This window comes from Erinaceus europaeus, chromosome 2, assembly GCF_950295315.1.
Source record: "Erinaceus europaeus chromosome 2, mEriEur2.1, whole genome shotgun sequence".
In the NCBI taxonomy this organism is placed as follows: Eukaryota; Metazoa; Chordata; class Mammalia; order Eulipotyphla; family Erinaceidae; genus Erinaceus; species Erinaceus europaeus.
In genome coordinates this window covers 195,487,874-195,510,542 of record NC_080163.1, presented here as the reverse complement: position 1 = coordinate 195,510,542, position 22,669 = coordinate 195,487,874, and the positions used below count along the sequence as shown (strand labels likewise).

Genomic DNA, 22,669 nt, shown 5'->3' with positions numbered 1-22,669 from the left:
AGAGACACGACCCCCCGCCCCCACCCCAATGCCTGAACAAGTACCCAGAGTGGAAGGAAAACCACCCAGAAGTTCAAACCCACAGTTCCTGCCCACCAGCACCCCCATGCTGTCCAAAGAGGAAGGGGTGGGGTGTGGCACTAAGGGGCTTCACAGCTTTTTTTTTTTATTATTTCCTTTTTTTTTTTTTAATATATATAGTAGGGGTTATTGATAGCTTAAATAACAGGGAAGAAGGGAATTTCTAAGCTTCCACTTTTTTTTCTTCCTTTCTCTTTCTCTTCTCCTTAAGGGAAGTGGAGAGACTGGGAGTTTGAGGAAAGGGAGAAAACAGTGACTTTTTATTTCCTCAATGGGGGTAACATCTAGAAAGAGCAGGCTGCCATGAACTATGTCCAGTGCACGGCCCCTGACTCCTACAGAGGTGAGCCCTGGCGGGGGAGGCTGGTGTACCTGTTACCGACTTTGGGTGGGTGGTGGGGCTGCCGCCTCTTGGAAGAAGTGGGGGGGGGGGATGCAGAGGTCGAGGGAGCAGGAAGGGGGTCAGAATGGGGGAAGTTCTTAAGTAGTACTAAAATTAGCTGCCATCTGCTCCCTGCTGGTAGGTCCTTGGGGTGTAGAGAATGGCCAGGAAGATCGCTGGGGATAAGAGAGGGGCAAGGAATGGGTTTAAATGGAGAAGAAATTGAGATGCTGATTAAAAACCAAAACAAAAGCCTCCACAAGTTGAGGGTTCATGGCCCTGGGTCCAAAGAGTAAGAAAACCAACGTGGGGTGTGGTGGTGGTGGGTTGGCTGATCTGAGTGCTAATCTGGGATGCCCCCCACCCCCACCCCAAGAACCTCACCTCAGTTCTGGGAATGGGGGGGAGGGGGTCCAGGGCACCAGGGAGAGGGTGGAGGTGGGAATGCTGGGTTCCCCCCACCCTTCCCCGGCTTCACCTCCCCTCCTCGCGGCCCACCCGGCCCCCACCTCCTCCGCTGCCACCTCCTCCGTTGCCGCAGCCAGGCCCCCCATGGCAGGGCTGCACCCAGTTATTGTCGTGCAGCCCCAGGCGGCAGCCGGGGGTCTCGCGGTCGGCGCGGCGGCAGCACATCCAGTAGGAGCGTCCGTAAGGCAGGTCGTGGTGGTAGGGCTTGGGGTGCCAGCGGCACAGCGACACGTCGCCCTTCTCGTAGCGCTTGCGGCACTGCTTGCACGGGTCGTCGCGGTAGAGCGGGTCGCGGCTCCAGCGCGAGTCGGTGGCGCGCACCCCGAAGGCCTCGATGACGCCCTTGAAGTGGTGGCAGGTGCACTTGAGCGCGGCCAGCGCGCGTGTAGGCAGGAAGCTGAAGATCTTCACCAGCACGTGCTCGGGCAGCAGCAGCATGTACTGTCGCGGCTCCAGCAGCCGCTGGATCTTGAAACGGATCTCCAGGAAGTCGTGTGACACGTGGCGGTACAGGCGACACAGGGACGTGTCCGCGGGGCCCTCGCCATCCTCCGGGCCCGGTGCTGCAGATGGGGAGGTGGCCGGGGGAGGCTCGGGGGGCCCATCGGGACCCCGGGGCTGCAGGAAGAAGAGCTGGCCGGGCGGAGGAGGCTCCTCTGGGCTGACCGTCAGACACACCGTCTCCTCCTTTACGTTCTTGGTGCCGTCCTTGCCAAAGAAGATGCACTCATCCACCACTCCTGTCACCACCACGTCCACGTGGAAGCCTGAAGCTCCGCAGTCCCGGGCTGGGGGTGGTGGGGGGGCTGGGGGTGCATCCTCTGGCCTGGTGGGCGCTCCCGGGGCATCCCCCTCGCTGCTGGCCTCATCAGCCCTAGCCAGCAGGAACTCCACGTTGCTGGGGAGGGCATCCCGGGACGGGCTGATAAGCTGGTACAGGTCGCAGGTGATCTTGTCCTTGGCTCGGGCCCCGGGGCCTGGACTGCCCGGATAGGCACAGCCCGGCCGGCCCCCACTCCCATTGGGCAAGCTTCCGTCAGGGGCCCTGGACTCCCGGCCATTGGAGATTCGGAAGGCTATTCGCACCTCCCCGGGGCCAGGCCCGGGCCGTTCCTCCTTGCGGAGACCCTTGGCCGGCGGGTTGTCCCTCTGGGCCTCAAAGTGGGCCACCGCCTCGGCCACTCGGCTGCAGTCCCCACCACCAGACCTCCGTTCAGACCCTTTGGCAGGGCCCCCCTGTTCAGCTGACACAAAGACCACGGGCGCTGGGGTGCCAGTACGTGGGTAGCCCTGCAGGGCCAGGGCAGCCCGCTGCTCCACCAGAGCCACCATCTCGGCCACGGAGAGCAGGTCCACATCCTCATCGGCTGAGGCTGGAGTCCCCCCTGCAGCAGGGGCTCTCTCGCGGCCCCCGGGGTCAGGTGGAGCCTTGGTAGACTCAAGACAGCGCCTCCTCCGCTTGGCCTTGGAGCTGTCGCTGCCCCAGTGACCCTTGACCTTCATGGAGCTGGCCCGGCTGCCCCCACCACACTGGTGGGCCACAAAGAAGGCCACTTTCTCCTTCGTATTTCCTGGCTTGATGACATACCAGGTGTCCAGGAGGACCCGGCCTTCATCACCTGCAGATGCTGCTGAGAGCAAGGGAGGGGGCTGGGAGGCAGGGGCCTCAGCGGCCAAGGCGGGAGGTGTGTTCTCTGAGAGGGCAGGCCCGAGGTCGGCTTCAGTCCCGCTGCCCAGCTCAGGGCAGGCTGGTGGCTTGAGGGTTGTGGAGGGTGGGTGAGGTTGGTTCTGTGAGTAGGTGCCAAAAGGCCGGGGGCACCAGAGCTGGAAGGGCAGGAGGCTGCCACGGTCCATTCTGGGGAACGACGCCAGAGAGGTGTGTGTGTCACTGCATCTCAAGGCTTTGTTGTTGGTGGTGGTGGGGCTCCAAAGGCCACCTAGAGACAGGGAACAAGGATGGGTGGGGGCTGAGGGAACCGTGATCTCAACCTCTCCCAGGGAACCAATTGATTAAATGCGTTCACTCTATTCCTACAGCCAGGAGGACATAGCTTAGTGGCAGGCACTGGATTTGTGTGCATGAGGTCCTGAATTCAGTCCTCAGAGCTGCATATGCCAGAGTGATGCTCTGGTTCTCTTTCTCTTGTTAATTTTTTTTTTTTTTAAATCCAGAGCACTGCTCAACTCTGGCTTATGGTGGTGCAGGCAAGACCTTTCAAGCCTCAGGCATAACCATTATGTTATCTCCCTCATTCTTTAAAAAAAAAAAATTCAATTTTAATAGGAGATACAGAGAAAAAGTCCAGAGCACTGTTCAGCTCTGTTTGATGGTGGTGCTGGGACTGAACCTGGGACCTCAGAGTCTCAGGCATGAAAAGTTTTGTAGAACCATGATGCGGCCTCCTTGCTCTAACACCTAGTCTTTTAACTCCCAGAGCTTATGGCTTCCTCCAACCCTACAGATTATCCTGCTCTGTCTAGCTGCCTCCTGCTGTCAGAAACTTTAAAGTACCAAATCCACACACAACTCTTCCTTTTTCTATCTGCTCTCCCACTGGTCAGTTCCTGAAAAGACAAGAATTCCCAGCTCTGCCCACGGCTATGCTGCTTGAGCCCACAGAGGAAGGAATGTGGTGGGCTGGGCAGGGGAAGAAAATCTGAGACCACAGCCAGGCTGGGACTTAAGGATTTGGCTTTCTGGTTTATAGGCTGAGAATCTCTTAAAATAGTGTGTTCTTGGGGCCAGGAGATGGCACACCTGGTTGAGTGCACATGTTAGAATATGCAAGGACCCAGGCTCAACCCCCTGGTCCCCACCTGCAGGGGGAAAGCTTTGCGAGTGGTGAAGCAGGGCTGCAGGTGTCTGTCTCTCTCCCTCTCTATCACCCCCTTCCCTCTTGATTTCTGTCTCTATCCAATAAATAAATAAATATAATACAAAACTTAAAAAAGAAATAGTGTGTTCTCGGGGAGCCGGGAGGCAGCACAGCGAGTTAAGCGTACATGGCGCAAAGCGCAAGGACTGGCAGAAGGATCCTGGTTCGAGCCCCCAGGTCCCCACCTGCAGGGGAGTCGCTTCACAGGCGGTGAAGCAGGTCTGCAGGTGTCTATCTTTCTCCCCCTCTCTTGTGTTCCCCTCCTCTCCCCATTTATCTCTGTCCTATCTAACAACAACAACATCAATAACAACAACAATAAAAAACAACAAGGGCAACAAAAGGGAAAATAAATAGTGTGTTCTCTTCCTAGGAGAATGTACACACTTGCACAATGGTGTACAGGCACAGATCCATATGGAAAAAAGGTCTGTTCTAATCCAGTTTCTTCCTCAAGTTGCATGTAAGTAGACTGAGGTTCACAGTGGGGAAGGCATACATAACGCAGAATCATGCACCCCATTTATGTATGTATTTACCAACAGAGAGTGGGGGTGGGGGGAAGAGAATGAAGAGTAGAGAGAAGTGCCAAGGATTCGACAAACTCAAGACATGACTTACACATGCAAGTGCTATGTTCTACCACTGTATCACCTCTTTGCTGTTCAAATTTGGTTCAGAAACTTCTCAATTCAGGGCTTTCTGAATAAACAGCTTTTTGGGAGTCAGGTGGTAGCTCAGCAGGTTAAGCGCACGTGGTGCAAAGCGCAAGGACCAGCCTAAGGATCCCGGTTTGAGCCCCTGGCTCCCCACTTGCAGGGGGGTCACTTCACAGGCAGCGAGGCAGGTCTGCAGGTGTCTGTCTTTCTCTCTCCCTGTTTTCCCTCCTCTCTCCATTTCTCTCTGTCATATCCAACAACGATGACAACAATAATAGTAACAACAACAACGATAAACAACAAGGGCAACAAAAGGGAAAAAATGGCCTCCAGGAGCAGTGGATTCGTAGTGCAGGCACCGAGGCCCAGCAATAACCCTGGAGGCGCAAAAAAAAAAGGAAAATAAATAAATATTAAAAAAATAAAAATAAACCCACCTTTTCATTTTACAATGATTTTGTGTGTAGAGTCTGACTGGGAGGCAGTCTTGTGAGTCTTTTTTTTTTTTGACCAGAGCACCGCTCAGCTCTGGTTTATGGCGGTGTGGGGGATTGAACCTGGGACTGGAAAGCCTCAGGCATGAAAGTCTCTTGGCATAACCATTATGCTATGCCCCCACCGGTCTTGTGAGTCTTTAGCTCCAAATGGTTATATTCCTTCTCCTCCTCCTCCACTGCAGGGCCAGGAGGTAACATGTCCCTCAATTTCCATCGTTCCCTGGCCCATCTCCCTTCAGACACTGCAGATCTAAAGTGTTCTCCAAACCCTGGGCCTTCCACATGCTTATGAGCCAGCACACAGTGGCTCATGAGTCAAATCTGGCCCACTGCTTGTCTCTGTCAATAAAGTTTTACTGAGACATGTTCATGTGTTTATGGTTGCTTTCATATTATGTTGACAAACTTGAGTAGCAGCAATACGCAGATGGAAATACCCTCTGTTTTGCTGACTATTAGCCTGAATCAGGCAGTTCCACAAACACCCATTAAATCCCCCACTTCAAACCTGCTGACCTCTAAACACTCACAGACATTAGTAACAAAGAAAATTCTAGATTCTTTTGGCCACCCCCCCTTTAATTTGGTAGAGACAGAAATTGTGGGAAAGGGGTCACAGAGATAAGAGAGTGAGAGCTTCCTGCAGTACTGCTTCACTGCTCATGGAATTTACCCCATGCAGGTAGGGACTGGGGACTTGAACCCTGGTCCTTGCACAGGGTAACCTATTTGTTCAATTAGGTGTGTCATTCCCCAACAGAGAAAATTCTAATCTTATAAATTCACACCCCCCCATGATCTCTAGTGCCACCCGTTCCTCGAATACTTACAGCCCCTGCTGAAATTCTAGTTCCTTGCTAAAAAAACTGAAATCACAGTCCCTAAGATTTACCCACCATCAATTCAGAAACCCTAAACACCCAGAATCAGAAGCTAACACAGTAAAACCCATTCTCTGTGGGTGCTACCCCTCACACTATACCCTGCCCCCATGGGTTTCTACCCTTATCTACACATTCTCAATTCAATACTCTCCTTGAATATTTATACTCTCTCAGACAATACTTGAAATGTCCAAATCTGAAGATATCCCCTCCAACACACAGCACACCACTCTCAAGCAACTCTTCGTTACCAAGGCCAAGGACTCCAAAGGCACAACACAACTTTCTAATCTTACAGATACCCCCCAAGAAATCAGTTTCCTGAAATCCTATCAAATTCTTTCTTTTTTCTATTATTTATTTATTATTGGTTAGAGACAGAGAGAAATTGAGAGGAGGGGAGACAGAGAGGAAAGAGGCATAGACACCTGCAGTACTGTTTCACTACTTGTGAAACTTTCCCCCTGCAGGTGGGGACCCAGGCTTGAATCTGGGTCCTTGTGCATTGGAACATGTGTGTTCAACCAGGTGAGCCACCAGCCAGCCCCCTCAAATTCTTTTTAAAGACCCATAGATACTCCTTAATTGCACAGAAGCACCCAATGGCAAAAGAACTCACTATAACATAAAAGTTCCCTAGGACAGAAGATAAATCCCAAACTGGAGTTCTTGTTACAGTCAAAAGAACCCTTAAAATATCCCCAAATTGGGGGTTGGTCAGTAGCGTAGTGGGTTAAGCGCACGTGGCACAAAGCGCAAGAACTGGCCTAAGGATCCCTGTTCCAGCCCCCGGCTCCCCACCTGCAGGGGAGTCGCTTCACAGGCAGTGAAGCAGGTCTGCAGGTGTCTTTCTCTCCCCCTCTGTCTTCTCCTCCTCTCTCCATTTCTCTGTCCTATCCAACAACGAACGATATCAACAACAACAACAATAACCACAACGAGGCTACAACAACAAGGGCAACAAATGGGGGGAAAAAGTGGCCTCCAGGGGCAGTGGATTCATGGTGCAGGCACTGGGCCCCAGCAATAACCCTGGAGGCCAAAAAAAATATATTCCCAAATTGTGGCTGGGGAGGTGGCACAGCTGGAAATGGCAGGATTCGCAGGCCTGAAATCTTGAGTTCATCTTAGTCATTGCATATGCCAGACTGATGCTCTCCATGTCTCTCACTGTTAAGTAATAAATAAGTCATCGAAGTAAAGAGTGTAAAAGGCAAATAAAATACTCCCAAAGGAACCTCACACTGTTATAACTGCAAACATATGCTCACTGGGACAGAACTGCGTGCTCACTGGTGTTTCCCAGGGACTGTTGTAACACTTGACTGGAGCATTTCCAAGAAGGCAAAGGGTGAATCCTGTATGGAATCAGACAGCCAGGAAGTTAAAGCAGATCAAAATACAGGCAGGCTGGCTCCAGGATGGATACTTTTGAATTCTTTACCTTGTTTCCAAATTCTCTCCGTGAGGCCCCCAAATCCTGTACCCACCAAACACCCCAACCACGATGCAGAACTTAAATGCACAACCCAAACCTTCCACATTACAAGAGAATGCAGATCTGAACCCAGAGGGAGCCGCACCTATTAAAAAATACCCCGCCCCGCCATATCACGCAAATGCAAAGGGAACCCACAATTTTTTTTTTTTTTCCTCCAGGGTTATTGCTGGGCTCGGTGCCTGCACCATGAATCCACCGCTCCTGGAGGCCATTTTTCCCCCTTTTTGTTGCCCTAGTTGTTGCAGCCTCTTTGCGGTTATTATTGCCATTGTTGACGTTGCTTTGTTGTTGGATAGGACAGAGAGAAATGGAGAGAGGAGGGGAAGACACTGGGGGAGAGAAAGACACCTGCAGACCTGCTTCACCCTACAGGTGGGGAGCCAGGGGTTCGAACACGGATTCTTACGCCTATCCTTGCGCTTTGTGCCACCTGCGTTTAACCCGAGGTGCCACGGCCCGACTCCTGAACCCACAATCTTTTAAGCCATCTCGTCCCTACGTCCCGCGCTCCACAATCAGCGGATTCAAGCGCCCCGGGAAGTCTGGCCCCGCCCACTATCGCCCACGCACGCGACCTCGCCCCTTGGTGGTTGCGGAACACACGCATGCGCAACAGGAGGGAGCGGATCCGCCTCCTTGTTCTTTGGCTCCCGCTGGCGGCTACTTCTCCCCCGCCCCTTTGTTGACAGACGCGCGCATGCCGCCCCCAGCCAATGAACGACCGTCATTCGGGGCCGTGCCCATATAAGGAAGGTCTTGGCGAATGTGCCGCTAGGAAAGAGGGAGGAGTAGGCTGGAGTAGGCAAGAGGTGATGAAGGGGGTGTGGCGACAGCTGGGTTTAAGAGAGCATGTAACAATTCCTAACTCCCTGCTAAACGGAGGAACCTGGCCAAGATAAGACGCTGCGGCAGAGGTTTAAAACAACTAACCTTCCGACCATGAAGTGATTGACAGCTGGGATTTAAAGGGCCAAGCAGCTCCTGGGGCGGAGGGAAGCTGGCAAAGATTTGAGAGTGCCCAACTTTGGTTGACAACTCCGGGGTCCTGAGAGATTTCCTGCAAGAGAGACTCAGCAGGGAGGTCCACCTCATTCGGGGAAAGGCAAATAAACGGGTAGCCCAATGAGTCCTCTGGCACTGAGTCGAAATCTCAGGGCTTGGCATTCAAAGCTCAGGCCATGTAGCCAAAGGGACCGCTTCATTCAGCCTTTCCAGCCAGAAGCCTCAAGTCTGACTAAGGATGAACACAGAACAAAGCTATGAAGTACCTTAATAAGGACTATTTAATGTTGATCACCTGTTACAATGGTATTATGTAGGGTATAATGCAAAACAACAAATGAAGGGGTCGGGCGGTGGCGCAGTGGGTTAAGCGCACGTGGTGAAAAGCCCAAGGACCCGCGTAAGGATCGCGGTTCGAGCCCCCGGCTCCCCACCTGCAGGGGAGGCGGTGAAGCAGGTCTGCAGGTGTCTTTCTCTCCCCCTCTCTGTCTTCCCCTCCTCTCTCCATTTCTCTCTGTCCTATCCAACAACGAACAACATCAACAATGGTAATAATAATAGACACAACGAGGCTACAACAACAAGGGCAACAAAAGGGGGGGGAAATGGCCTCCAGGAGCTGTGGATTCATGGTGCAGGCACCGAGCCCAGCAATAACCCTGGAGGAAAGGGAAAAAAAAAAAAACAAATGAAAACAAAACACCACACTTTTAAGTAACTTCAACCCAGCCAGGGAAGTAGCTCAACTGCTAAAGCACAGGATTTATACATGCCTGATTCTCCTGGTTCAATCCCAAACATAGCATGTACCAGAGTGGCATGTTCCACCACTCCTGGGAACCGTACTTCCTTCTTTTTTTAATTTAATGTATTTATTATTGGATAGAGACATAAATTGAGAGGAGAGGGGGAATATAGAGAGGGAGAGAGACAGAGAGACACCTGCAGCTCTACTTCACCACTCATGAAGCTTTCCCCTTGCAGGTAGGGACCAGGAGCTTGAACCTGGGTCCTTGTGCCCTGCAGTGTGTGTGCTTAACCAGGTGCGCCACCACCTGGCCCCCCCCCCCTTCCTTCCTTTTCTTTCCTGTCTCTTTTCTGACAGAGGATGAGAGGAAAGAAAAGGAGACACCACTGTACTGCTCTACCACTTGTATTGTGGTCCCCTTTCCAGGGTGCTCCCAGGTAGTGGCTCAAACCCAGGTTCTCAAACATGGTAGAGTGTGTGCTCTCCTGGGTGGCCCATCCCACAGTCCCACTTCTTTTTTAATGCAGCTACTAGAAGATGTTAAATGACACACATGGCTGGTATTCTATTTCCACTGATTACCTGGTCTCCATCCTTTCAATGCCAGACTGAAGCAAAAGACACCAAGAAGTGGCTCCACTGTACGCACCTGCTTGGGCATCATTGCTAACCCTCACCAGCCTGCCAGAGCTTTGTCTGCTTCTAATAGCACTGCATATCACAACCAGAAAGGGTCTTATGGAAGCACAAATCTGACCCATAACTCCCTCCTGACAGAATCAGATACAGCTCCCCAGTGCCCTTGAGAAATCCTGCTCTCCTCTGTGCCCTCAGAGAGCCCAGGAGGGTATCTGAGCTGGTATCCACAGTTATTAGAGTGCTCAGACTTCGATCTTCAGCTAGGTCTCTACTGTAGGAAGCAACTGAGGAAGGGGGCTGGATGTTGACTCACCCAGTAGAGCACACATCAACCATGAGCAAGAACCCAGGTTCAAACCCTTGTCCCCACCTGTAGGTGGGGAAGCTTCATGAGAGGTGAAGCAGTGTTGCAGGTGTCTCTTACCCTCTATGAGAAAGAAAAGAAGGCCACTGGGAACAGTGGAGCCATACCGGCACTGAGTCCCAGTGATAAATCTGGAAGCAGAAAACAAAAACAAAAACACAGGCTGAACAGATTTTCTAACCAATCCAAGTTCACACACAGATGGTGTGAGCTGGAACAGGAATTTGAACCCCAGGAATGTGATTCTCCAGATCACTGTGTTGTACAGTTTTACTGGGGTCTCAACTTAGTCGTCTGTTTTTCCAAGAAGCTAACTCCACCCCCCCACCCCCATCCAGACTCCATCTCTGGGCTCTATGCTTTCCCCTTAGAGATCACCACGTAGCTCACTACTACCTCAATGCATCCAGGTCTTTTGTTCAAATGTTATTTGTTTATTTAAACCAGAACATTGCTCAATTCTGGTTTATTGTGGTGCTGGGGATTGAACCTAAGACCTTTGGTGACTCAGGCATGAAAGTCTTTTTTTTTTTTTTTTTTAATTTTTTATTTTTATTTTATTTTATTTTATTTTTTATTTTATTTATTCCCTTTTGTGGCCCTTGTTGTTTTATTGTTGTAGTTATTATTATTGTTGCTGTCATCGTTGTTGGATAGGACAGAGAGAAATGGAGAGAGGAGGGGAAGGCAGAGAGGAGGAGAGAAAGACAGACACCTGCAGACCTGCTTCACCGCCTGTGAAGCGACTCCCCTGCAGGTGGGGAGCCGGGGCTCGAACCGGGATCCTTATGCCGGTCCTTGTGCTTTGCGCCACCTGCGCTTAACCCGCTGCGCTACAGCCCGACTCCCCTTTTTTTTTTTTTTTAACCAAAGCACTGCTCAGCTCTGGCTTATGGCTCAACTCTAGTTTATGGTGGTGTGGAGGATTGAACCTGGGACTTGAGAGCCTCAGGCATGAAAGTCTCTTTGCATAACCATTATGCTATACCCCCACCTGGCATGAAAGTCTTTCTGCATAACCACCATTCTATCTCCCCAGCCTGCTCAAATATAACTTTAACAATGAAGACTTCAGGAGTTCTCACCTGTCCAAAGGGAGAGACTTTGAGTTCCCTGGCTCTAGCCCAGCCCACTCTGAGTCATCACTGTTTCCTCCAACGAACTTTGATCCTGGGGGGGGGGGGGGGAGGCCTTGTAGAAAGGCCAGAGCTTTCCTGATCATACTAGCAGCCCTGCTATAGAGGGCTGCAGTGGACTGGGTGAATAACAGCTCCATGTCCTAAACCCCAGGGGCCACAGGGGCAGACACAGGGGCAGAATTTCCCACCCACTGAGCCCAGCACCAGTCTCTCTACACTAGGTCAGATCTTAGAGAAGACTCCCTCAAGATCCATTTATTGTGGGCAGGGGAGACCACATAATAGTTATGCAAACAGACTCTCATGCCTGAGGCTTCAATCCCTCGCACCACCAGAAGCCAGAGCTGAGCAGTGCTCTGGTGTTTTTCTTTGTGTGTCTCTCTCTGCATCTCTCTCAAAAATAAATTAAAAAAAAAATCCATTTATTGTAAAACCTCATTACCCAGAAAGATCGAGTAGAGCTGGGAACACAGGGCAGTGACAGTATTCCTGAGGCCCCATAGGCTAAAGCTGAGCAGTGTGTTCTTGTGTGTTCTCCCTCTTTCTCTCCACCCGGCTTTTGCTGTGGATCAGCGTTCTACTGAACAGCATTAATGTTCCCAGCAGACTGAGAAGAGACACTTGTGGCACTGCTCCACTGCTTGTGAATCTTCTCCCTTAGGGGGGTGGGAGCCACATAACACACCAGGGTCTTGAACCTGTATGGTAACATGCACTCTACTGGGTGAGCCACCACTCGGCATTCTTGTTCTCTCTTGAAAATTAAAAAAAAAAAAAAATTGAGGAAAAAACAGACAAAAAAAAAAAAGACTGAAAATACAGAGACAGAAAAAGACTGATCAGACACATATAAAACAAGGGACAGGAAGAGAAGCAGCATGACTACTTAATAACTCACACAAGCAAAAGCTATTTCAGGAGCCGAGATGGTGACAAAACCAACTGACACCTTTATATGCAAGTGTTTGACATCATAAGTCTCAAAATGTAGGAAGCAGGCAAGCAAACAAATTCTCGGAATGACAGGGTGGCAAGTGTCCCATTGTGATGGGGAGCCTCAATCTCTCTCTCTTTTAAGAGGCTGGTTGGAAAGGTGAAAGTAGTAAAGACTGCACCGTGCAATCAAAATCCTTAATGGAAAGCCCAGACAGACAGTCTCCAACAGAACACTCGCCGCTGCCACTCTGAGGCCCTTCCGAGGAGCAGGCTCTGGACTGGGCGCTGGGGACGCAGAGATGACACTGAGCTCACCAGGAAGAGCTCATGGGAAGCAGGGGAGGCAGACACCCAAATAAACAGCCATGAGCAGCATGAATCTATTAGGGGGCAAGTGGCAACACAATAGCAGTTAACACTTGAGCCAGCCTTTGTTCTAAGCACTACTCTGGCACTGGCTCCCTCTTTTCCATTTTGGGTTTTTGCACATTGTAACATGTGTTCTACTGGGTGCACCGCTGCCCAGCCCCTCTTTTCCAGTTTACCTCAAAGATTACCTGACCAAGGCATCAAATGGCTAAGGCACTGGCCCCAGACACAGCTTAAAGGGAGAGCCCTGAATCAAAACACATAGCGAGGAGTTCACAGAGCAACAAACAGCTTGATTTGCAGAGCAATGCTAGCACTTGGTGTGCACTCCTCTACTCTGTCTTCAGGGTCTTTGCACACTGCTCCTTCTGCAGAGAATGCCCTTCCCCACGTGACCCCAGAGATAGCCTCTTAGTGCCTCCTCTGGGTTTGCTCAGAAGCCACCTCCATGAGATCGTCCTTGATGTTACACTGTAGCCCCTGCCCCCAGAGAGACAGCTATGCTTTCGTCCTTCCTTCCTGAATTCTCTCTCTCTTTAGCACGCACTACTGTCTAATATACTATAAGATCTATGTATAAGCTTCTTTTTTTAAAAAAAAAAATGATTAACATGAGAGAGAGCTAGAGAGAACCAGAGTATCACTTTGGCACAAGCGTTGCCAGGGACTGAACACAGGACTCATACTTTTAAGTCTAAATCTGTTGCCACTGCCACCTTTATGCTACCTCCTGGGCCACATAAAGCAGCAGTGAGGAAGGAACCAAGCACATGTGCAAGACCGTCTGGAGGCCTCCCCAACCAAACCTTCTCATTCTGACTACCCAGACCGGGAGAGACCCTACACCATTGCATTACCAGCCATGGAGGTGCCTTTGGTGCTGTCCATGGTGCTATCATGTGCTTCCAGGAATGAACTCCACATATAAGGAAGGGCTCCCACATAGAAGGCACCTCTCTGCCCTTTGGAATATAACTAAAATATGCCTACTAGCTATCTACAAAATGGAGGAACCCCCCCCCCCCCGCCCCAACACTTCATCTGCACTATTCCAGCCTTTAGGTCCATGATTGTTCAACAACTTGTTTGGCTTTGTATATTAACTCTTTTTTTAGCCACCAGGTTCCAGATGCTAGCAGGATGCGACCAGACTTCTTCCCTGGATAGACAACCCCACCAATGTGCCTTGGAGCTCCGCTTCCCCAGAGCCCTTCCCCACTAGGGAGAGAGAGACAGGCTGGGAGTATGGATCAACCTGTCAACACCCATGTTCAGTGGGGAAGCAATTACAGAAGCCAGGCCTTCCACCTTCTGCATCCCACAATGATCTTGGGTCCATACTCACAGAGGGTTAAAGAATAGGAAAGCTATCAGTGGAGGGGATGGGATACGGAGGTCTGGTGGTGGGAATTGTGCAAGCTGTACCCCTCTTATCCTATGGTTTTGTCAATGTTTCCTTTTTATAAATAAAAAATTTTTTTTAAAAAAGGCACCTCTCTGGTTTCATATTCCCCTCCACTTTGAGAACTGCATCAAGCACATGACTACTCTGAATGTGACTCCCAACATCAGAATCCAGGAGTGTGAAGAAATGCCAGGTTCTGCCCTACACCCACTGAATCAGAATGTGTACCACACCAAGATCTGGAGGGGGCTCGAGTGCACATTTCAGGTCAAGCACAACACCCGAGCCCGTCATCAGGTGTGTGACGTGTGTTTGCTGGAATGAATGAACCAGCACTACCCTGTGGGCGGGGTTCTGCCAAGCTACTCAGGATGTCCTCCTCCTGACATGTTCCTGCAGTATCTGTCACCTGTCACAGCAGAATGATCATGACCTGGGCGAGGGTCTCACTTCCCGGTGCCCTGTGGGGATCTAGAAAGTGGGGATCTTCCCTCAAAGGCACAGTTTCTTCCATGTCCACCCCTAGGCTCACTAGGCTGGGTTAGTTCTTCACCCGAGAGAGATCCATGCAAACACAAATCACACCACATCACCCCCTGCTTAAGCCCTTCCTGAGAAATACATATATATATGCCCATGAATCCTTTCTCTGAAAACTACCAGAGAAGAAACTATTTTCTCAATAAAATGAAGGAATAGGGAAGGGCTGGGTGGTGGCACACCTGATTGAGTGTACATGTTACAATGCAAAAGGACCCTGGTTCAAGCCCCAAGTCCCCACCGCAGGGGGAAAGCTTTGCAAGTGGTGAAGCAGTGCTGCAGGTGTCTCTCTCTCTCTCTCCCCTATCCCTCTCAATTTCTGGCTGTCTCTATCCAATAAATAAAGATAAAAAATTTTTTTTTCATAGGACAGAGAGAAATGGAGAGAGGAGGGGAAGACAGAGAGGGGGAAAGAAAGACAGACACCTGCAGACCTGCTTCACCGCCTGTGAAGCGACTCCCCTGCAGGTCAAATAAATTTTAATGAAGGAATAAAATAAGAAAAGGGAAAAGTTATCCCTCTGGGGACTACAATCTCCCCTGGGAAAGAGGCAAAAGAGAGAAGGTGTTGTGCCTCCCTCCCACAATGTACAAAGCTGACCTGGGAGCTGGCACAGTGGAAAAGTACTGGTCTTGCACACATGAGGTCCTGAGTTCAATCCCTGGTACCACAGGCACCAGAAGGATGTTCTTGCTCTCATCTCTCATTAACCATCTTAAACAAACAAGCAAACAACTCTGCAGCCTGGGAAGTGGCACAGTAAAGAATGAAGTCCTGAGTTCAACCCCCAGCGTCACATGTACCAGAGTGTACTCTGTCTCTCTCTCCTAAATAAATAAGTATGGAAAATACTTTGCAGCCTAGGAGGTGACACAGTGGATAAAACACTGGATTCTCAAGTCTAAGGTCCTAACTTTAGGATTCAGATACAGACTGGAGGGAACAATAAGCATACAGTAATTATCAAGGTGGCAAGTGTAATGGGGAAGAAAATTAGAAAGTAGGGGGGTGAACATAGCGCAATGGGTTAAGTGCACATGGCACAAAGCGCAAGGATGGGCATAAGGGTCCTGGCTCCAGCCCCCTGCCCTGTCTTCCCCTCCTCTCTCCATTTCACTCTGTCCTATCCAACAACAACAACAGCAATAACAACAACAATAACAACAACGACAAGCAACAAGGGCAACAAAAGGGAAAAAATAGCCTCCAGGAGCAGTGGATTCATACTGCAGGCACCGAGCCCCTAGCAATAACCCTGGAAGCAAAAGTGAAGAGATAGGGTGTGAAAGTAGGAAATTTTCACCTTTAATCTTAATATCTTCAATATTAAATATCTTAATTAAATTAAATCTTAATTTAACCTTAATATATATATATATATAAAGGTTAAATATATGTATGTGAGAGCGAGAGAGAACTAGGGCATCACTCTGGCACCTGCAATACCAAGGACTGAAGTCAGGACCTCAGACATGAGAGACCAACACGTTATCTACCTACAGGGCTGCTGGCTTTCAATCTTAATCAGGGGGTATGGACCAGTGAAACAGCTCACTTAGGTAGCACACTGCTCTGTTAGTCTGTGACCCACATTCAAGCATCCCCCACTCCTCTCCCCCTTAGTCTGGGGAGGGCATCAGAGAGCAGGTGTAGCATCACGCTCTTTAGACAACCTGTTCTTTCAGGAATAATAGTTTTTACCTCAGCTGCTAGAAATACACCATTGAAAATGATAAAAATATCATCGTGAATGAGTAAGCTTCAAAAAGCATAGGCTGCAAACACCCTGCAGATGTTAAGAAAAGGCCGAATAACTTGAAAAGCAGACCCGTTTTCTAAGACAAGTCAAGGGCAGGGGGGGAGTTGGGGGTGGCACATAGCTGGGGGTGCCTGGATGCAGAGACTAGTAAGAGGTTGGCAGTTCTCCCTCAGACCTGGAGGTTCTCAGAGAATTCATCAACAGGTGGAAACAAAGTGTGAAAAATCCCTGAAATTGAGAGCCAAGAGGTGGTCCAGTGACTAGAGCTCTGGATGAAAATAGGAGGTCCCAAGTTGGATCCCTGGTATCATACACCAGTCCTTGTGCTTTGGGCCACCTACATTGCACTAGCACCCAGCTCCCATAGGACATCTTTCTAACAATTGCAGAGTCCTCCCCACACTACCACCACAAACACACACACACCTTTTGGTCTCTTCAGTCTTCACTGGGCAGTTTGGTGACTTTGTAATTGATGTGAACTAGTTTCATTTGTTGTGAGGCTTCTGGAGTCTAGCTAAATTCTTGGATTCTAAGAGGAAGGTTAACCAAAGGTCTGTAGGTGTCTGTCTTTCTCTCCCCCTCTCTATCTTTCCCATCTCTCTTCATTTCTCTCTGTCCTATCCAAAAACGAATGACAATAATAACTACAACAATAAAACAACTAGGGCCAACAAAAGGGAATAAATAAATATTAAAAAAAAAAAAAAGATGTCCTATTCACTAAAATACTTGGAGTTGGGCCAGGCTGGGCATCAACAAGTGAATTATTTATCTTTGGCTGGGGAGAGGGATGGGAATGAGGACAAACTGAGTTTCTGAGCAGGAGTCATACTTGGACTTGGAAGCCCAAGGCTAGCAGGGAAGGACTGGAAGAGTCCCCAGAGGGCTGGGGAGCGATCACAGTAATTATACAGAAGACTTTCATGCCTGAGGCTTAGAGGTCCCAGCTTCAATTGCCAGCACCATCATCAGCCAGAGGTGAGCACAGCTCTGGTCTTTCTTTATCTCTCATATTCATCAAAATAAAATAAATAAAATATTACTCCCAAGTTGGATTCCAGGCATTGCATGTGCCAGACTGACACTCTGGTTCTTTCTCTCTCCACCACTAATAAATTAATAACAAATTTAAAACAAAAAGAACACCATACTTAGTGTTAAAGAAAGAAATAACAACATCAGCCGGCAGATGAGCTCATGTGGATCGTGCACCAGTCTTTTTTTTTTTTTAATTATTTATTCATTCCCTTTTGTTGCCCTTGTTTTATTGCTGTGATTATTGTTGTTGTTACTGATGTCGTCGTTGTTGGATAGGACAGAGAGAAATGGAGAGAGGAGGGGAAGACAGAGACAGGGAGAGAAAGACGGACACCTGCAGACCTGCTTCACCGCCTGTGAAGCGACTCCCCTGCAGGTGGGGAGCCCGGGGCTCGAACCGGGATCCTCAAGCCAGTCCTTGTGCTTTGCGCCACATGCGCTTAACCCACTGTGCTACCGCCTGACTCCCAGTGCACCAGTTCTGTCATGTGCACAACCCAGGTTTAAGTCTGGTCCCCACCATACTGAAGGTAGTTGGGAGTCTTTTCTCTCTCTCTCTCTCTCTGAATAAAGTTGTCCGAGAGCAGTGGAGCCCAAGGGACAAGAGTAAGACGACAATTCAAGGGCAGGGAATTCAAGGGCAGTCTTTTTCTTTTTTTTGGAGGGGGGACACACTTATTCTAAGTACTTTATTTGAGTTACTCCCCTGAGCCCTATAACCTTTAGGCTGCTAATCTCATCTGCTTCTTAGCAGAGGCTAAAAGACCCAAACAGGGTAAAGTAGTCCCAGTGATCAAACTCAGAGCCTCATGCTTGAGAGTCCAATGCTTTTTCCACTGTGCCACCTCCCAGGTTGCCAAGACACAGATCTGGAAGCTGGCTAGACTCCTGAAGTTGGCCACTGAATGCTGAGTGACCTCAGGAAAGGTGCTTAACATCTCTGTGCCTATCCTGTAGAATGGAGACAATGGCAGCCCAGCTGGTAACACAGTGGATATAAGGCACTGGATTCTCAAGTATGAATTCAATCCCTGACATTACACGTGCCAGAGGGATGTTCTGGTTCTCTCTCACTGATAAATGTCAATAAATAAATAAATCAGTTTTTTAAAAAAATGGAGACAACATGTGCATTGGACTCTCAAGCATGAGGTCCCAAATTCAACCCCCTGCAGCACATGTACAATGATATCTGGTTCTTTCTCTCTTTTTCTTCCTTTCTCCTTATTTATTATTTTAGTAGAGCACTGCTCAGCTCTGGCCTATGTTGATTTGGGGAATTGAACCTGGGACTTAGGAGCCTCAGGGATGAGAGTCTCTTTGCATAACCATTATGCTCTATCTATCCCCACCCTCTTTCTCTTTTTCTTCCTAAATTTATCACTAAAAAATAAGTAAAATCTTTTTTAAAAAATGGAGGCAACAGTGGTCCAGGAGATAGCACAGTGGATAATAAAGTGCTGGCCTCTCAAGCATGAGGTCCTGAGTTCAATCCCTGGCAGCACATGTACCAGAGTGATGTCTGGCTCTTTCTATCCTCCCATCCTTCTCATTAATAAAAAATAAAATATTTTTTAAAAAATGGAGACAACAGCACCGACTACACCTTCTGGGTGTTGTCAGAATTAAATGAGTTACTTCTGCAGCAAGAGCTAACAACAAGGCCAGACAATTCCTAAACAATACAATGTTTGCTATAATTGACTCTGGGGAACCCCAGCACGCTTCAGAGTTGGGGTGTGCCCAGATCCCTGGCCAGGTTTTGAGAAAAACACCCCTGGGCTAGACCAAAAAAAAAAAAAAAAAAAAAGATGGGAATCCAGCAGCACCTCTCGTCACCCAGTCACATTCCTGGGTTTGGGGAACTTTCCCACCAACAGCTCTGCCACTGAGGACTTGTTGCCAGTCAGGGTTCATGCACTAACCATCACCCTCCTAGGGAGCCTCCCGTCTTCTCAAGTGGCGCCGTGTTCCCACAACACAGATAAGGGCGCTGGGTTTCGGAGCGGGGAGTCTTGCCCAGGTCACAGAGAAGTGGCTGGCAGCACAAGAGATCTGAATGCTGGACTGATAAACCGGTACACTTTTCTAAATCCCACAGGAGAACGGTCCGAGCAAAAGGCTGTGCTGTGGCCCCTGGTGGCCGACAGACACTGTCCTACAGTTCGGTGCCCGTCTTATAGTCTACCCGGAACCTCAAAGTCGACTAGGTAGATGATGGCTACATCCAGCTGCTCCCCAAATCTCATTCTCTCCACCCCAACCCCAGTTTGGAGCCTAAACCACACACTACCCGACCACTGATTTCTCTTGCCACCATCTCGACCGAATGCCTTCCTGCCTCCGGGTCCATCCGGAGGCCCCAGCCCATTGCACCCACCGCTGGCCTCTCCCTCAAAGCCTCCGCCAGACCCCCCCTCATTCATCTAGCCCCGACCTCCCCAAGCCTTTTCACACCTCCAGGCTAACCCTCTGTCTCTTCGGGGCCTCTGCCAGGACGCCCAGCCCCTTCTCCAACTTGGGAACCCGCCCCCCCCCCATCTCCGAGCTCCCTTGCAACTGACCCCAAAACTCCACTCCCTCTGCACCTCCAAGACCCCTCCCCAGCCCCCCATTCTTCTACTACTCCCTCCGGGTCCCATTTCTCCCCCCCCTGCCCCTCCCCCCCACCAAGCGATCTTCCCCCTCGTCCATCTCCTTCTAGAACCCCTACCTCGTCCCTCCTGCCAGCTGGTCCCGAACCCCCGCCCCAGCTCTCAAGCGCCCCCCGGGGCCCCAGCTCCGGGTTCTCACCATCTCCCCGCGCTGCAGCTCCCTCTTGCTACGCGGGTTTCCCCCACTCGCTCCTCTCCAAGCCTCCCCTTCCGGGTTCCCGCCCCGAGGTCCACTGGGAATTGGAGTCCGAGTTGCCACGGACTACACTTCCCAGAAGGCAGCGCAGCCAGGCTTGGAGGTGGGGAAAGGAAAGCGAACTGGGGCGAGCAGAGATCGAAGGTTCTCACTCCCGAGAGGCAGCGAAGGCGTGTAGCGGCGCAGACGCAGAGAGCGCCCCCGCTAGGCGCGTGGAGAAAGTCCAGGGTCCTCCATTTTGGCCAGAGGCGCTTGGAAGGGGAACTGAGAGAATTGCAAAAGCTCCTGGGTGGAAAGTCCTAAAGGACGGTTTATCGATTTGCTTATGCTGATTAACATAATAATTAACAATGCGTGGTACTTACACACTTTATCATCCCAAGTATCCACCATTTCTTAGCGCTACCCACCTAATTTGCAACATGAGAAAATTAAGGTTTAGGGGGAAGGTGGCTTGAAAGGTAGCCCAGTGGATGACGCTTTGAATTCTCGAGCATGAAGTAACAAGTTTGACCCCTGGCACCTTATATGCTAGAGAGATGCTCTGATATTACCCCCCTCTGTCTCTGTCTCTGTCTCTCTCTCTCATAAGTAGATAATAAGCCTGAAAAAAAATACAAAGAAAAAAAAAAAACAGCTTTAGGAAACCTCCCATGCTCTAGGAACTAGTCCATATGCTAATTGCAAGAGCTAACTTCATGTGGTCAGAGATCTTTGTATATCTTGTCCAAACACCTAAAGCAGAGTAAATCAGTGTTGCACAAACACTTATTGCATGTCTACTACATGCCGGATACACTGCAGATAACCCTGGAAAGAGTTAGCACTCAACATCCCAGGAGGTAAGCCAATGGATAAAGCCCTAGATTCTCAAGCATGGAATCTTCAGTTGAATCCTTGGTATTGCATCGGAGTGGTGCTCTAGTTTTCTCTTCCCACAGTCTCTTAAATATATTATATTCCCACCAATGTGTCCTGGAGCCCCGCTTCCCCAGAGACCCACCCTACTAGGGAAAGAGAGAGTCAGACTGGGAGTATGGACCGACCTGTCAACGCCCATGTTCAGCGGGGAAGCAATTACAGAAGCCAGACCTTCCACCTTCTGCAACCCACAATGACCCTGGGTCCATGCTCCCAGAGGGATAGAGAATGGAAAAGCTATCAGGGGAGGGGATGGGATATGGAGATCGGGTGGTGGGAATTGTGTGGAGTTGTACCCCTCCTATCCTATGGTTTTGTTAATGTCTCCTTTCTTAAATAAAAAAATCAAATATATATTATATATAGTATATGTATATTATAATATATATTAAATTGCCACCCTATATTTATCAACGTTAGGGCAGAAAGAGAGTAGACCTTTTCTCCATGGCTACACAGAAAGTTATTGCACTGAAATGTTGTGTGCACACTGTCCCATTAGGTCTCAAGACAGCCTCCCCTTAAGTTCTGCTTTCCATCTTCCTCTAGGATCTTGAGAATGAACTTTCTAAATTGTATAGTATGGAAGATGGGAGAATGCTCTACCCACAGAAAACTAACCTCAGTATGACTGGGGTCCTGGGTTACAGTCCCTGGGAGCACCATGAGTGACACTGGGGAGGTCACGGATGGTGAAGAAGCACTGTCGTGTGGTGTCTCTCCCTCTCTTTCAAATAAAGAGTGAACAAAGGGGGTTGGGCGGTAGCCTAGCGGGTTAAGCGCACGTGGTGCAAAGCACAAGGACCCGCGTAAAGATCCTGGTTCGAGCGCCCTCGGCTCCCCACCTGCGGGAGAGTCGCTTCACAGGAGGTGAAGCAGGTCTGCAGGTGTCTTTCTCTCCCCCTCTCTGTCTTCCCTCTTCTCTCCATTTCTCTCTGTCCTATCCAACAACGAACGACATCAACAACAACAGTAATAGCCACAACAAGGCTACAACAACAAGGGCAACAAAAGGGGAGAAAATGGTCTCCAGGAGCAGTGGATTCATGGTGCAGGCACTGAGCCACAGCTATAACCCTGAAGGCAAAAAAAAAAAAAAAAGAGTGAACAAAATGGGGGGCCAGGCGGTGGTGCACCTGGTTAAGGGCTCATGTTACAGTGCACAAGAATGAGGGTTCAAGCCTCTGGTCCCCACCTGCAAGGGGAAAGCTTCAGGAGTGTTGAAGCAATGCTGCAGGTATCTTTCTGTCTCTCTCCCTCTCCATGTTTCCCCTCCCCTCTCAATTTCTCTCTGTCTCTAGCTATGTTCATTCCCCCACACCACCATAAGCTAGAGCTGAACAGTGCTCTGGCAAAATATAATATATATATATAATGTTTTGATTTATTTATAAGAGTGAGAAAAAGAGAGAGCATCAGAGCATCACTCTCATACATGTGATGCGAGGGCTTAAACTCAGGTCCTCATGTTTGGGAACCCAGAGCTTTATCTTACCGCCTCTTGTCCACCTGCCTTTTTCTTTTTTATCTCAGAGACAGAGAACAGAGAGATAAAAAGCAGAGCACTATACAGTCGGTTCTGGTAGTATCAGGTACTGAACCTGGGT

The 22,669-nt window shown here is 49.6% G+C and overlaps 1 protein-coding gene across 3 annotated transcripts; it reads right to left on the bottom strand.

Annotated features, from left to right (window-relative positions):
* Positions 1–579: 579 nt before the first annotated feature.
* Positions 580–20,177, bottom strand: FBXO46 (F-box protein 46). Of its 3 annotated transcripts, none has more exons than XM_060186142.1 (2): positions 20,085–20,177; positions 580–2,868 (listed from the first exon to the last, which is right to left on the bottom strand). In XM_060186142.1, exon 2 carries the CDS (start codon positions 2,783–2,785, stop codon positions 938–940), a length of 1,848 nt encoding a protein of 615 aa, XP_060042125.1. In that variant the 5' UTR covers positions 2,786–2,868; positions 20,085–20,177; the 3' UTR covers positions 580–937. The 3 variants fall into 3 exon arrangements, with proteins under 3 accessions (XP_060042125.1, XP_060042128.1, XP_060042126.1); XM_060186145.1 differs by lacking the exon at positions 20,085–20,177 and adding an exon at positions 10,162–10,183; XM_060186143.1 differs by lacking the exon at positions 20,085–20,177 and adding an exon at positions 8,279–8,458.
* Between the last annotated feature and the right edge of the window lie 2,492 nt (positions 20,178–22,669).